This window comes from Prionailurus bengalensis, chromosome B3 (assembly GCF_016509475.1).
Source record: "Prionailurus bengalensis isolate Pbe53 chromosome B3, Fcat_Pben_1.1_paternal_pri, whole genome shotgun sequence".
Classification (NCBI taxonomy): Eukaryota; Metazoa; Chordata; class Mammalia; order Carnivora; family Felidae; genus Prionailurus; species Prionailurus bengalensis.
In genome coordinates this window covers 146,074,573-146,089,563 of record NC_057355.1, presented here as the reverse complement: position 1 = coordinate 146,089,563, position 14,991 = coordinate 146,074,573, and the positions used below count along the sequence as shown (strand labels likewise).

Below are 14,991 nucleotides of genomic sequence, written 5' to 3'. Positions count from 1 at the left end.
CGGCACCTCCCCGGCCACTCCGCGGCCCGACACCAACCGGCAGTGAGGGCCCGCCCAGGCACACCCCGCCCCCCTCGGGAGGATGGAGACTTTGGATTGGCTAGTTAGTCTGCGTCGTATGCTGCTTCCTCTCTCATTGGCGAATCCAAGCAGGGGCGCCCGGCTCTCATTGGAAGAGGAGGCTGTAGGGGGCTGGGCAGTGCGAAGAGGCGAGCGGAGCGCGCGCGGGGTGAGAGTGGCTGGCCGTGGGGCGCGCGGCGCGGGGGCGAGGGTCGTCCGCACCGTCGAAGCCCGCGGGCGGGCGGAAGGGACAGCCGAAGCCGGGGTCCTGGCGGTGGGAAGGAAGGTGGGCTCGGAAGCCGGGGTGCGGGGGCCGCAGAGGCCCGCCCTCGGGGCTGTCATCCGTAGGGACCGGAGCAGGCCGCCGCGCTGGGTGAAAGGTGAGTGAGGACTGCATGAAGTCGGGGTGTGCAGGGGTGGGGGAGGGCGGGGTCATGGTGGGTCTGCGGGACCCCCGGTGTGGAAGAGCCGCTGGGGGGAACGGGACAAGATGGTTCAGGGGCTGGGAAGGGAAGGGGCTCTCAAAGGAGGAAGAGGGTTTTGAGAAGGGACGAGGGCCCAAGTGTCCAGGCCAGGCTGCTCTGGAGAAACCACCGTGGTGCCCAGGCACGGCCCCCAAGTCACCGGGGGGCGTTCCCTGCCGGGAGGGCTCATCACCCCCTCCGGGGAGGGGAAGCCAGAAAAGATGCCCAGTCTGGAGCGAGAGCCGGCTGCTCCCACCCCGGGAGGCACCCCGCAGGCAGGAGAGCGGGGAGACTGAGCAGCTCCTGTGGGATTTGTTAACAGGCGGGTCAAGAACTTGGAACAAACAGCCAGGACCTGCATCCCACTTGCTGACTGTATGACCTTGGCTTGTCCGTTTCCTAGTCAGGCACGCCGAGGTGGGAACACTGCTGTTGCGAGGCTTGAGTTCGTGTTGTGCGAGGTGCCTGGAACAGTCCTGGGAACGGACTGTGTGTCTGATAACTGTCTGCACTCCTCCGGTCAGTTCGGGGCATCAGTGGGGCCGCCTGTATTCAGCTTTGAACTTGTGAGAGACACGGGCTTTGGTTCTGTTCTGTGGGAGATTTGGGCAGCCCTCTCTGTGGGGGCGCCGTGCCCTGCCCTCTTTTGTAAGTCCGCCAAAGCTACTGGAAACCTGAGTCTTGCTGCCCGGAGTGCAGGTGGGCCGGTGGGCCAGTCTGTCTGTAGCTGGAACTTTTCATCCCCGGGAGGGGCAGGGGTGGGGTGGGGTTGGCAGTCGGGGTCCTCAGGCCTCCGCCCAAGGGGCCCTGAAGCAGGAGAGTGTGATTCCCCCTGGGAAGGCTCAGGGCTTCCCTCTGGCGGGACCTGAGTTGCTTGAAAGTCATATTCGATTCTACTGGTTCCCACAAACGTTGGGTTCTCTCCTACAGCTCTGGCCCCCTCCCCCAGCGGCAGGGCATGTTAACTGTCCCCTTAAACAGGAACTTAACGTTAATGCTCCGGGAAGCTGCTTCATCTGTCCGGGCCCGCTGTGGGCGTGCTCCGTGCCCAGGCCTCTCCCTTGCTGGAGGAGCGCGGGCCTGGAGGATGGCTGGCTCACGCCCCTGCCTCTAGGGAGGTGGGGGGACGGGGCGCCCACCTGGGCCTGTCTGTCCAGCTCCCGGTCAGTGTCTGGTTTACGCAGGTGCTCCACCAGTGGTCACTCTGCTTCCGGATGCCCCGTTCCCCCACCACATAGGTTCGAGGCGCTGTGGTCACCTGCCCTGATATCCTGCCCTGTGTCTAGTGGCTGGTCAGAATCTGAGTTTAGTATCCAGGCACGTCCCTCTCCTGGCCATTCATCTTCACAGTCCAGACCCCAGTCCAGCCTGTTGGCCGCGTGTGTCACATCAAGGCCTTCCCTCCCCCAGGCACGCCCCAGGGCCTTTCCACAGCCTGGGGGTGGGGGGGACACGCACCGTCTCTGGAATTTGGAAACAACAGACTTGGTATCTTGTCTAGGCGTTCTCTTGTCCTGGAGGAGGTTTTGGGTGGTGCCTCCCTGGGTCACCTCTTCCCGCTCTTGTCCTCAGGGCTCCCAGAGGTGCTCTCCCCACCAAGCCAGGAAGGCACACCGCGTGTCCTTTAGCAACTTACTACTTGTCCTGGAGATGATCTTTTTCTTGCTTACCTGCTTTCTGTCTTCAGGAACCAAACGTCACACACATCACCAGCCCACTAGAACCTTCCATATGCTCAGGGCACCTTCGGAGCTCGTCACCGTCCTCACCTCCTCTCGCTGTGTGTGGCTGGCACTGGGGCCCTGCGTTCAGGCACCTCTGACGGTGACCCCGCTGTCCTCCAATTTGCAGTCCTGGTGGCCGTCGGGGGGCCACGGGGGAGCCGGTGCTGTGTGTGTCCTCCCCGGCCTCGGCATGTTTCCTGTCGGCCCTGGCCTGGGAGCTCCTGCTCACGCCTGAGCGTCAGGCTCCTGTGCTGTCAGTTCTGGGTGTTTTGGATTTCTCCCTGCCACACCGGTTTCCCTGACCAGCCTGTGAACGTGACCGTGCAGGCGACCTGCTTCTCGAAGCTCCAAAATCAACCCGATGTTGTCCAAATCAGTAACACTCTAAGCGCTGCAAGGGGAGGCGACCTCCGACCTTCCCCCCGGCTGAGGCCTTGCTGGTGGACCTGGGCCCTGGGTTCAGCCTGAGTGGCTGCCGGCCTTGGTGTTCCCACACGCCCCGCTGCCTTCTCACCCTTGCTGATCTAGGAGGCCAACATGGAAACGTGGCTTGCTAGAGAGTGTCTGGGTGACCCTGGGCTGAGTAGGGCGACCAGCGAGGGTCGGGGTGGGCTCCAGTCCCCACGGCACTCAGTGCGCGGTCTGGGCCTCGGGAGGGCTGCTGGCCAGGAGAGGGGCGGGGCCGGCCACACGGTCTCCGCTGTTCTCTGCCGAAACAGCTGGGTGGTCGTGGAGGTTCCCGCTTGAAAACGTCTCGCAGGATTCAAAAGTCACTTTTTCCATTCTTTCCAAATCCCCGCGGGGACACACTTGTGCCGAATGCAGAAGACGCTTCATTCGCGTGAGCCCAATGGGCATGGTCCCTGTCTGCGTCGTCCTCACCCCAGAGTGGGCCGGGCAGGGTGCTCACCCGTGTACCAGGTCTCCAGGCCGGGACTCCGGGTTGAAGCACATGCTCATTTCTAACACTTTCTGCAGGGGACGGAACGGGGACTGCCTTGCGCTGCCCCGGCCTTTAGAGTGGGGGTGGCCGGGGGACATCCCTTCAGCCGCATCACTGTGCGGATCGAGTCTTGGTTTCTGAGGTACCAGATGGTTCCTCTAAGCCAGGTGTCGCCTTAGACTTACTTCAGTGGTTTTCCTGGTGCAGTGAAGTCTCTCCTCCAACCTCAGGGCTGACGGTGAACCCGTCACAAAGGAGACTGCGTACCCAAGCCACTGTCACCCCGCGGTGCTCTGCTCCTGGGGGGTTTGCACTGACAACGAGCACATCGGCATTTGTGTCCCTGGGAGATTATCCGTGGTCGCAGTCAACCTGTTGAAGAAATGGATTTGGATCAGTTGGACCTGAATCCCAGAATTAGTACTGCGCTCAAGAAAGGTACGTTTACCGGCGTTTGTGTCGAGTAGATACGTGAAGCGTGTGGGTGGACTTGTGTGTCGTGTCCGTGAGACACGGCGAGGCTGCCGAGTCCCCCTTCCCCAAGACAGCTACTCCTGATGAGCAGCCAGTGCTGGAATGTGCTGCAGGGTCTTCAGGGGGGTGTGTGTGTGCGTGTGGACTTTTTTCAAGTTAAATTTTATTTTCATCAAAGTAATACACGTTTATTTTCTAAAACGTGAAACAACCACTTCCGCCACTCGGGAGTCTTTTGCCAATTTCTTTGTATTTACATCTGGACTTCTAAGAACGTGCTTACGCCGCTGTGTTCGGTTTGTCAGCGTCTGCGATCACGCACGGAGCGCCTGTGACGGGTGAGGGCTGGCTTCCTGGTGCACCTACTTCCCCCTCCCCCACCACAGTTGGAGCACAGTTTGGGCCGTGAGGGCTGTGACCGGGGACATCATTACTGCTGCTGAACTGCGAGGTTTTGACGGTTTCCTTTCTTATTACTTCCCCCCAAAGTTGGTAGTTGCCTCCTTTTTTCAAATTCTGTGTTTTCCGTGTACGTCTCGTTGTCTTTTCCCACATCGTCCAGTATGTCAGCTACGGGTGCCTCTGTTTTAAGTGCCCAAATGGGTGAGCTGGACGGCTTCCCCGCTGTGTTTGTCTCCCGGTGCGTCCTTCCCCAGCTGCCCTGCACCAGCTGGCGTGCTGGGCCTCCCATCTCCCCCGTCTCCCGGGGCATGTGACAGGGAAGCTTGTTGATCACAAAGCGTGGAAGCCGGAGTACACGTGGGGGCGACTTGGTGACGTCTTACGTGGGGGAACAGTCTCTGGTCCTGCTCCCTCGTCCTTGGCTCTTGGCTCTTCCAGAGCCTTTCAGTCATTTTGTTGTGTTTTCCCTTTGGTCCAGTCTGTCCATCTGTCTTTTCACTGGAGCCTTCAGTGCACATGTATTTAAGGTAATTCCTGGTATGTTTGGGTCTAACTCTCTCTTTTGCTGAGCTACCTATTCTGTTGCTTTTTGTGTTGTTCTCCCTTTTTTGCCATCTGGGTCGGTTGGAAACATTTTTTAGCGCATTTTTTTTCCTACTAGCTCGCAAGTAATGTACTTATCCACGCCCAACAGTAATTTATCCGCTCTCCTCCCCAAATACCAGATCTTCTGGATATGTTAACTCTGTGACCCGCCCCCCCACCCGGCTGTTGCCACTGGCATTGTAACCGCCACGCAGTCTTAGCTCGGTCCCCCGCCTTCCCGGCTTTCCGCTGCAGTGACGTTTGTTTGGAGCCCGGCTTGGCTTTCCTAACTGCACGGTTCTCACCCTGCCCCGGGGTCACCCTCAAGCCTTGCCTTGGTGTCGGCCTGCCTGGCCACAGACACGCCCTTCCTTGGGACACGTTTTCAGGATGTGGCCACGGCAGGTGGCTGATGTGCTCTGGGCACCTGGGAGAGGCCCGTCCCCCTCTCGGGCCCCTTCCCTCCCCACTGCTGTCCTCACACTCTGTCCAGGGGCTCCCGTGGCTTCAGGGAGTGGACGGATCTAGCCCCTGCCCGCTGGGTCCCCAGAACTGGAAGACAGTGTTCCGGAAAACACCCGTCGTCTTTGCCATGCTGCCTTGCGTTACTGTAGTCTGAACTTGTCCTGTTCTGTCTTTGTGTAATTTCAGCCAAACTGAAGTCAATAAAGGAGGTTTTGCATTTTTCTGGACCAGACCTGCAGAGACTAACCGGCCTCTCCAGCCTCGACGTGCAACACTTGCTGAGAACGGCCTCCCTGCACCTGCGGGGAAGCAGCGTCTTCACAGGTGGGCACTGGGGGCGGGTGGGGGGTGAGGAGAGGCCTCTGCTCTGCCCATGCCTGGGGAGGGATTGACGCAGGGCCACGGTCACAGCATCAGGACAGGGACATAGCAGGTGTACAGGGCAAGGGCAGGGGGACGGAAGAGATGGGACCAGGCCAGGCAGTGTGGGAAGCGGGGGTGGGTCGGCAAGCAGACCCAGAGCCCACGGGTGCCCAGAGAGCACAGCAGCTAGGAGAAGCTTCCACGCCCGCCTCCTCCCTGCCTTCTGGCTCCGAGGTCGCCTGGGCCCCTGGCACGTGGTGACCGACGCCCCCTGCGCCCCCAGCTCTGCATCTGCACCAGCAGAAGAAGAGGTTCCCCACCCAGCACCAGCGCCTCAGCCTGGGCTGCCCCGTGCTGGACGGCCTTCTCCGCGGCGGCCTGCCCCTGGACGGTGTCACCGAGTTGGCCGGTCACAGCTCCGCCGGGAAGACCCAGCTGGCCCTGCAGCTCTGCCTGACCGTGCAGTTCCCTCCGCGGCACGGAGGCCTGGAGGCCGGTGAGTGGCTGTCCCCTCAGGCGGGCGGGGGCAGAGTTGGGGGAGGCGGGGGTCCCGGCCGTGCCCAGGTCGCACTCACCGAGTCGGGGCCCGACGCCACCTCCAGGGCCATCTTCCCGGGTCCCCGTCTCTCTCCGCCTGCGCCGTGGATTCCACCCGAGGGAGAGGGCAGGTCTGAGGGCCGTGGGCCCTGTAGCCTGCCCTCCGTAGGAAGTGGCCCGTGCTCCCTCGAGGACCCAGGGACAGTCTCCGTCTGGGCACAAAGTCCCCCTTAGGCACTTCTGCGCGCTCTCCCGCCGCCAGCCTGCAAACCACGTGGTCCATGGGGCTGGAAACCTCGGGCAAACATTTTCCTCTTTTTCCCTTTTGGGGACGGGGCAGATAGGACCACCGAGGACAGCGGGGGCGGCCGGCCCCTGACGCGGTTTTGCGTCTGTCAAGTCTTCACAGGCCGTGCGGTGGAGGGATTTTTCCAGGCTGCCCGTGCGGGTCTCTGAGCGTTAAAAACTTCAATCGTTCTTACTAAATGTGGTGCCAGAGCGGACGGGTCGCACCTCGGTAGCTCCTCGGTAAACGTTGCACGGTTCCTCCCGAGCTCATCTGCTCGCCCGGCTTCCCGGACCGGCTGGGCCACGCGGTGGGTGGGGCATGCAGCCGGGGCCAGACCTCGCGGCCCGGTGACATACGCACGCCACTGGGACCCATGCGGGGCGCTGGCAGCAGGGGCTTCGCTCGGGGACCTCTCCTGCTTCCCCTATGTCCCGAGAGCCGAGGACTGGGGTCGGTGCCGCTCCCGTGAGCCCGGCCGTGGGCGGGGGCCTCTGGACCGCGCATGGGGGTTGCTCACCCGCGGCGGGCCTCTGTGTCACCCCTGCCCCTGCACCTCTGGGCGAGGGTGCAGGTTCCCGGTGCCGGGTGGACGGACTTGGCCTTGGAAGCCGGTCAGCGGACGTTTCCTGTGGCGAAATGTCTCTTTGGAGCCTTTGCCCCGGTTCGCGGTTGGGTCGCCTTCTGTGGCCGGCTTGTAGGATCCTCGTGTGATCCGGACGCGAGCCTCTCCCCAGACACGGAATTCACCGTGTTTTCTGCAGGGGTCCCCTCGTTTTCTTGTGGGTTATCCTGTGATCGAGTCCAGTTTCTCTCTCTGCCTTTTCTCACTTGTGCGGTCTGTGCCACATCGGAGAGCCCCTCGCCCAACCCAGAGTCCCGAACACCCACCCGCGTGCTCTCCGGAGTTTGAAAGCGTCGGCTCTGGCGTTCGATGGGCGGATGGAGTCCGTGCCGGGGGTGAGGGAGGGCCTGGTCCCCGCGTCCCCGCACCATTCACGGGGAAGACTTCTTTCTCTCACCGGACTGTCCCGGGACCTTCGTTGAAAATCAGTTGCCACAGACGTTAGGGTTCGTTTGTGACGGTCCCCAGTTCTTCCCAGCGGACCTGGGGTACATTGGCACAGGGGAGCCAGGGCGTCACCCCAGGGTGTTCAGGTCACAGCAGCCCAGGATCACAGGAGCGGCCTCGAAAGGAGAATCTGGGAATCTGGGAAGCATGCTCCAGCAGAGCCTCTGAGGGGAATCCAAGAGCGTGTGCAGGCAGGGCATTTCCGGAGGCCCGCGGGCCCTGATGATCCCACTGGCTTCCACTCGAGACAGGCTGGGGCAGACCCGCGGGGTGGCGTCCCGGTGGCGTCCTGACAGCAAGGGGGCGGCAAGGGAGACCAGCCCCCGTGCGGGGAAGCCACAGGGGGGTGGGCTGACACCCCCCCCGCCCCGTGCCGCCCCAGGGGCCGTGTACGTCTGCACCGAAGACGTCTTCCCGGACCTGCGTCTGCAGCAGCTCATTGCGGGGCAGCGGCACCTGCGGACGGACGTTCCGGGAGAGGTGATCGACAAGATGAAGTTTGGCCACCAGATCTTCATCGAGCACGTGGCCGACGTGGTGAGCGTCCTCCCTCTCTGGCCCCGAGTTCTGTGGGGAAGGTGGTCAGGTGGGCCAGTGGACAGAGCCGCACACACGACACCCACACCGGGCCACCACCAGCACCAGGCAGCCGGTGAGCCGCCACAGGATTCGTGACCTGAAATTCAGGCTGAACCGGTCGCCCCGCCCACGGGGAGTTGCGGAGGGAGGCCCCACACGCCACCCACCGTCCACCGTCCCGTCCCCCACGGGGTGTGCCCCTCAGTCCCCTCAGTGGCAGAGAGCACCTCCCTTGCCTCCTGGCCACCCGGCCACCCTGCGGTGACCATTCACTGCCCAGAGGACAGGCTGGCTGTCCCGGAGAGAGCAGTCTGTCGGGTTTGACTTCTACCCCTGACAGAGCAGAAAGTGCATCAGGGCACAGGAGGTCCCCACTTGGCTGCTCCGAGGGGGGGCGGGGGACACGTATCCGGAAGCATCAGCAGCATCCCTCCCTGCAGATGGGCAGCCGTGGGGCAGGAAGCCCCAGGGAGAGGGCTAGGAGCACAGTGGTCCTGGCAGGCAGGGGAAGCGGCCCTGTGACCTGGTCCGTGCTCAACTCCGATCATTATTTGAGGGAGGGACAAGCAGTGAGTGGAAAGGGTTCAAAAGCTGAGAATAAACCGTATAGCAGGAGAAAAAGAAAAAGTTAAGAAAGCCTCTGCACGGGGCTGGGGGCAGCCTCTCCTTGCAGCCCAGCTTCCCGAGTGCACCCCCGCACCCGCTGGGCAGCGTCCCCGGTTCCCGGGGGACCTTCCCCCACTTAAGAATTGCTATAAAAATTGCAAGTAAAGGGTAAGGCATATAAACGTTTAATTTTAAAAAAATTTACAATAGAACATATCACACACAGCTTCGGGAAGTAACACGGTAAGATTGGGCACACGGGCCCAGGCAGCCAATGCCTCTTCCTTGCACTTTCGGGACACGGGTGTCCCGGGAACCGCGGGCCAGGAGGGAGGCTGCGCCCACCCCGTCACCCTGGAGGGGCCGAGCGCGGCCATGGCTTTGCAAGCGACGCATCCCGGTGAGCGGCGTGGCTGTTAGTAGGACAGTGTGCTGGTGGCACGGGGACACAGAAGACGAGGTTAGTGCTGCAGGCTCTCAGCTCCAGGGCCCTCCAGCCTCGGTGACCGTCCCCTGGCTGTCACAGGGCAGGCTCTGGCTGCACACGAGCAGTGTCGTCCTGGGTCCTCCAGGGCCGGGTGTGGTTTCACTGCAAGAGAAGGCAGCAGTCGGGGCCAGCGCTTTGAGGCCCACGGTGGTTTCTGAGAGCCGTTCTGAAAACCGCGCTGGGGGCACCAGGCGTCTGCCCTCCTGCCCAGTGTCGGCCTGGAGCCCAGGGCCCTGCTGCGGGGACAGGGCCTGCCCTTTGTGCACAGGCAGGGCCTCAGGGCTGCGGTCCCCGTTTCCACCTCCTGGGGGAGGGGGCCCCTGAGTCCTGGCTCCGCAGGGAGCGAGCGCAGCCACCACCTGCCCAGCCCCCAGGTGTCCCCAGAGCTGCCTGCGGTGACGGAAAGGGGACGGGACTCACGTTAATGCTGGCGTCCTCGAGGCCACTGCCGCCGCCATCATTTTCCACAAAAAGAGGCTCTACCGAAGACGCCCTAGAGGTGGAAGCACAGAACTGGGTTTCATTCAGGGCGAGGAACCAGACACCTGGCTGCTCTCTGGCGGGACGGCCAGTGTGTGGTCACCTGGCACCAGGGCCTGAGGCCGCCCGGCCCCACCCGGGAGCCTGGCCAGGGCCGCTCAGGGCACCGCACTCGGGCCCCAGAGGTAGGCAGGGGTGGCCTGCCCCTGTCCCCGCCCCCCCCCCATGGGGTGGGGCTGGGCAGGGGACAGGGCTCACTGCCACCCCTAGACCCGCCTGACGAGAGTATGGTCCCAGCGACCAGGGCGGTCGGTTATGAGCCGGCTTTCTGCTATGGCAGCACCCCAGGGGTCAGCTCCTGGCACGGGGCCACCAAAGGATGAAGTCCCGGTCACTGTGATGGCCCACGGGGTGAGGAGCGAAACGGGAAGGCTGTGAGGGGTTCTTCAGTGCAGGGCACAGGCGCTGACCGCCAGCTCCCTTGGCCTCTAGGACGCCCTGCTGGAGTGTGTGAGTAAGAAGGTGCCCGTGCTGCTGTCTCGGGGGATGGCCCGCCTAGTGGTCATCGACTCCGTGGCGGCCCCGTTCCGCTGTGAGTTTGACGGCCTGGCCTCAATGCCCAGGGCCAGGCGTCTGCAGGCCTTGGGGGCCACCCTGCGCCGGCTGAGCAGCACGTTCCGGAGCCCCGTGCTATGCATCAACCAGGTGGGCCCGACCCCGACACCCCCCCTCCCCCGGCTCAGCTTGGATTTAAGTTCAGGGGGGTGGGGGTAGAGGAGTGAGGCCACTCATGCTGGGGCGGGTGGCGGTGGGGTCCTTGCTGCAACTGACCCTGGTCTGGACCTCCCAGGTGACAGAGGCCATGGAGGAGCGGGGCGCGGCACCCGGGCCACAAGGGTGAGCTGGCCCCAGCCCAGGGGCAGGACAGTGAGGGTGGCAGTGGGTCCCCCGAGGTTTTGTCGGTAACCGTTGGGCCTGTTTTCTGTCTCAGTCTCTGGGAGGAGCGGGTCTCTCCAGCCCTCGGAATGACCTGGTCCAATCAGCTCTTAATGCGGCTGATGGTCAGCCGGCACCGCCCCGAGGAGGAAGCCGTCCTCCCCCCGCCCGGCCGCCCTGACCGCACCCTGCGGGTGATCTTTGCCCCTCACCTGCCCCCCTCATCCTGTTCCTACACCGTCAGCATGGAGGGGGTCCGGGGGACTCCCGGGACCGAGGCCCGTTGACGTGGCAGCTGCAGAACGGCCGGCCAGGTCCCAAGAAACCCCGGGTATGGCCGAGCCCTCCACACTCTGCGGGCACAGGGGACTCACGTCTTGACCCGGGACACCCATCGCTGGGACAGGGTCTGCTCCAGGGGTTGGCTGCCCCTTCTCAACGGCGGGAAGGCAGTAAGCACGGATGACCCGCCTGACGTGGCCTCCCCCCGGGCAGGGCTGTCTGCCTTCACGCCCCACGCCCCCACTGCCCCCCACGCTGCCTGGCACAGCGGGCCCTGGACCCTTTCGCCATGGCCTGTTCTCTGCCGGGCACTGTCCTAAGTAATTCATCCACATTGGAGTGCGTCTCCTTCGCGGCCCCTGGGGATGGGCACAGTTACCGTCCTTGGTCTCAGGGAAACTGAGGCAGAGAACAGTGAAGTGACTTGGCCAACCTCCTGCAACTCCGTGAGCCGGAGGCTGATCCCCAGGCTGATACCAGGAGGGCAGGGACATAACCTGACCCAGTACTAGGGTGGAGGCAGAGGTCCCCGTAACTGGGCAGACTCGCACTGTTTTGACATTTTCTAGAGCAGGAAAATTCACTTCTAATTTCCATCCCATTTTTAAGTACTCTGGGACTCTCAGAAGGTTGAGAATGGCTGGTGTTAAGTAGGAAACCGTTCTTTTAGGGTTGGAATTTTATAAAAGAGCCTTTCTGCAAGTGCAGGGACTTTGCAAAAGGAAATAAACCATTTTATTATCGTAATTAAATACAAACAATTCCGGATGATTTTCTAGGCAAATCACACCAACAATGAGCAAACCACAGCCCCAAGACCGAATGTGCTAACGAGCCCCTCCCCAGAAGCTGCAGGCCCACTGGAGCATGAAGGGTGCAGGGTGCCGGTGCACGGTGCCTGCCCACCACAGGCGAGGGACAGGGCTGCAGCAGGACTTTTGTCTCAGTGACAGACCGCCCTGGACCCCCTAAGGAGTTCCTTGCCCACACCCCCCACCCCCCACCCCCAGTGCTTGTCAGGCAGTCCTCCCGGGCTGGTGGTCCCCATAGTTACATCCACAACACTGTAGAAGCCACATCAGTTCCCCCCATAATAATGGGACAAATGCAAAATGACACGTCTTCATGACCGCCCCAGGCACCCGTATGACGCTTGGGAGCCCTGACGAGACACCCGCAGCTGGCTGGAGCCTCTCCTTCGGTCGGTGTTATCAAGTAGCACTTGGCAATTTTCAGAAGTCTGATGGTCATGCAGTGCACTGCTCAACAGCAAGTGCAAACATGCCAGAGTATAGCCTCATGTATGCACCTGCTTCCCAAGAATATTCTATGAAGTTATGACAATGAAAGAGCTGTCTATAAACTATTTTTAGCAATATTTATAGGTTACTGTAAACACTGAATTTCTCATCACGTGATATTCCTAGCGGCTTTCTGACCAAACATGACCGGAATCTCTTCGAATTCCGGGAAAGAACTACCTGACTCCCTCCAGTACTGTAAACACAGAGACCCTGGGGAGAGCCGAGGGCGGACGGCCCAGCCCTCCCACAACCTCCCCCTCAGACAGAGCCGGCTCACGTCACTTCCTGCCTGTCCTCTGGCCAGGGACCTCTAACTCGACGGCCCGAGGCCCCCTCACCGGGACAGGAAAACACGGAAGAGGAGGCCCGGCCGCCCCCACTGCTTCTCCTCGAGAACATTAAAATCCAGACGGCCAGACAAACGAGCAGAGGACAACCAGGCTCACTTGTTTTGATACAAGCTCAAAAATCAGAAATTACACATTTCCAGGCAGCGTCCCCTCTGAAACATGACGGTTTCTCACGACGCGGTGTAAGGAGGCTGTGTGGCTCCTCACAGCCCCACAAAGGCAAGCTGGCCTTCAGAGAAGGGGGCTGGCGGGCTCACAGGCGGGGCCCCGTTCCCACCGAATGGGAGCTTAAATCCTACCCCTGGCCCCACGTGTATCCTTCCTGAATGCCCTGGTTTCCCAGGGAGACGTGTCACTAAGGGAAAGGGGGTAGGTTTCCAATGTATCGGATCAGCGTCGTGGCTGGAAGAGCACTTCCGATGGAGGGGACAGGGGAGACAGGACAGCCCTTGTCCCCCTCCACAGGTGACACCATGCTCCCCCGCCCCTCAAACGGGAACTTCAAAGTGCACAGTGCCCGCATGGACACACAGCCCACTCTGTCGGCGGCGGTCTCTCGCAGCCTGCAGAGTGGACAACGGTTACAAAGCCGGAGGCTGCAAAGCCCAGCCGGCCAGGCGCTGAGGAAGGAGGCGCGGCCACAGAAGACCGGGCCCAGGCACCGCACACTGGCCTCCGGGAGGGAGCGAGCAGTGTCCCAAACAGGTGGTCTAGGCCACGTGCTCTGGTATTATGACAGGACACCCGTCAACGAAGCCCCCAGACCCCGGCATGCTGCCGCCTCCGGCCCGCAGCCCCAAGTCCACGCCTGGCCTGAAGGACACGTGCAGCAGGTGGGCGCCCCCGCGGGGACCCCCAGGGAGTCTGTACAGCGAGTGCCCTGTGAGCCCCGCCGGAGGGCCCCCGGGGCGCACGGACCCCAGCATGGTGCAATTTCGGAGCAGAGGGCTGGGGGGGCAGCAAGTGCCCTTGCTGTGACCCCTCCGGTAACATGACGTTAAAAGAAAGTCCAAACGTGCAGCACCTCACAGGGTACCCCAAGTTCTTCAGATCCCCTTCAGAGCTAAGTGACGAGTCGTCCTACTCCAGCCCGGTGGCCTGGACGCACCCCTTCCTACAGCTGCTGCCATCCGGAATTACAAACAGTATTTGTGCAGTATTTTCTTCACGGGCCAGTCAGTCTGGCAGATTCCCTTCGGGTTGATTGGGAACCGTTCTAACCCTACAAAGAAAATCTTTGTTTAAGCCTGCATGCCTACATGCTGAGTGTACAGGGCCCAGGAGAGGGGAGATGGGCCCCAGAGGGGTGGGGACCCATGCGAGTCCAGCGGTTGGGGGGGGGCGGGGGGAGGCACACGGCAGAACTGGAGACTCGGCAAGAGACCCACCCCCACCAGAGGGTCACCTGTCTCTCCCAGCTCTGAGCACCAACTGTCCTCTTAATTCCAGGCAGCATGGCCCCAGACTATCAGATGCTCATTCTAGAAAGATGCAGTTTAAGGTTCCGGAGTCTTCATTTATAGCCTTAACACAATACTAAAACTGCAAACAGATCTTGGCTTGGCGGCAGAAAGTACAAGTGTCCGTGAACAGCGGCCGGTCCCAAACACGCTGAGGCTGCCGGCGCCACGCCTGGCCAGTCTCACGCTCCAGCAGCTCTAGCTCGCTAGGACTGCAGGCAGCTTAACGGAATTCGGGGCAAACCGCCACGAGGTGGTAGAGGTCACCACCTAGAAAAGGAAGTCACTGGGAAGGTGAGTCGCGGGCAGAGTAGAGGAGCTTGGCAAAGCTCTGAGGGTCTCAGTGTCCCCGTTAAGTCTCGGGGATTTTTATCTAGCTCTGCCCCGACCCTCAGTGGGCCAGGTCAGTGTGGCTGGCACTCAGAGCTCACGAGTCTGCCAGATAATCATTTCGTTCCTGCGTGAAAAAACAAACAGAAAAATTATACGCGACCTGTGCGTCAAATGACGCCAGCTTCAAGTGGTCTCAGAGCTGTAACAACGGCTGCACAACCCTTAAGTCAACCTCCGAGAGCCCTGACGCTCACGTACGCAGGTGCCGACACCGAGAGACATGGGTGAGGGGGCCTGGCTGCCCCAGACCTTTGGAGACGACACCTCTTTTATTCTCATTACCAGGCACGCTCAAAGTATGCCCAGACACCACTGGCGTCTCGCATCTTCTCACCAAAGGTCTGCTGAGAGGCCCCTGGAAACAGCCGCCCCCACGGGTGCAGGCTGGGGAGGAAGGCCTGTTCCTGTCGGTGAGCGTCCAGGCGTCTAGCAGCTGGGCTGGGGCACCTGGGGAGCTGCTAATGGGTGTGATGACGGGCAGGTCTGGCTGAGAAGGTTCTCTTTCCCCAAAAGCTCAGCTGCTGGTCTGCCTGGCACACGGGGCCGCACCCCGACAGCCACACTGGACGCTTAACAGCAGCAAAAAGGCCATTTCTGATAGACAAGGTGCCAACAGTTTTAAATGTGACGGGTTCGTGCAAGCCTCACACAGCTAAAAAAAAAAAAAAAAGCGCTAAAGATTGAGTGTAAAAGTGACATTACGTCAGTTACTTACATTTGTAAAGTTCTGAAAAGTTGT

General features: G+C 61.4%; 2 protein-coding genes across 21 annotated transcripts in view; one reads left to right on the top strand and one right to left on the bottom strand.

The window, feature by feature from the left end:
* The first annotated feature begins 192 nt into the window (after window positions 1-192).
* On the top strand, window positions 193-10,912 carry XRCC3 (X-ray repair cross complementing 3). Of its 2 annotated transcripts, none has more exons than XM_043554405.1 (9): window positions 193-440; window positions 928-1,043; window positions 3,422-3,629; window positions 5,304-5,441; window positions 5,764-5,976; window positions 7,758-7,912; window positions 10,020-10,232; window positions 10,378-10,424; window positions 10,519-10,912. In XM_043554405.1, exons 3-9 carry the CDS (start codon window positions 3,575-3,577, stop codon window positions 10,748-10,750), a joined length of 1,053 nt encoding a protein of 350 aa, XP_043410340.1. In that variant the 5' UTR covers window positions 193-440; window positions 928-1,043; window positions 3,422-3,574; the 3' UTR covers window positions 10,751-10,912. The 2 variants fall into 2 exon arrangements, with proteins under 2 accessions (XP_043410340.1, XP_043410339.1); XM_043554404.1 differs by having other exon boundaries at window positions 207-440; window positions 847-1,043.
* The window catches only part of KLC1 (kinesin light chain 1), a 68,322-nt gene continuing 62,060 nt past the window's right edge, over window positions 8,730-14,991 (bottom strand). For 13 of the 19 annotated variants that reach the window (XM_043554386.1, XM_043554391.1, XM_043554385.1 and 10 more), the window contains 2 exons: window positions 9,468-9,540; window positions 8,730-9,149 (listed from right to left, as the gene is read on the bottom strand). In XM_043554386.1, the coding sequence (XP_043410321.1) occupies window positions 9,147-9,149; window positions 9,468-9,540 (76 nt within the window). In that variant the 3' untranslated portion in view covers window positions 8,730-9,146. Of the gene's footprint in view, window positions 9,150-9,467; window positions 9,541-11,454; window positions 13,622-13,804; window positions 14,317-14,991 lie in introns of those variants that run through there. The other 6 variants (XR_006293075.1, XR_006293077.1, XR_006293079.1 and 3 more) reach the window with 1 other exon arrangement.

Coding starts and splice junctions, on each gene's coding strand:
- XRCC3 (XM_043554405.1), top strand. CDS start 3,575: ATGGATTTGGATCAGTTGGACCTGAATCCCAGAATTAGTACTGCGCTC. Junction 3,630..5,303: donor TAGTACTGCGCTCAAGAAAG/GTACGTTTACCG, acceptor GTGTAATTTCAG/CCAAACTGAAGTCAATAAAG. Junction 7,913..10,019: donor TCGAGCACGTGGCCGACGTG/GTGAGCGTCCTC, acceptor CTTGGCCTCTAG/GACGCCCTGCTGGAGTGTGT.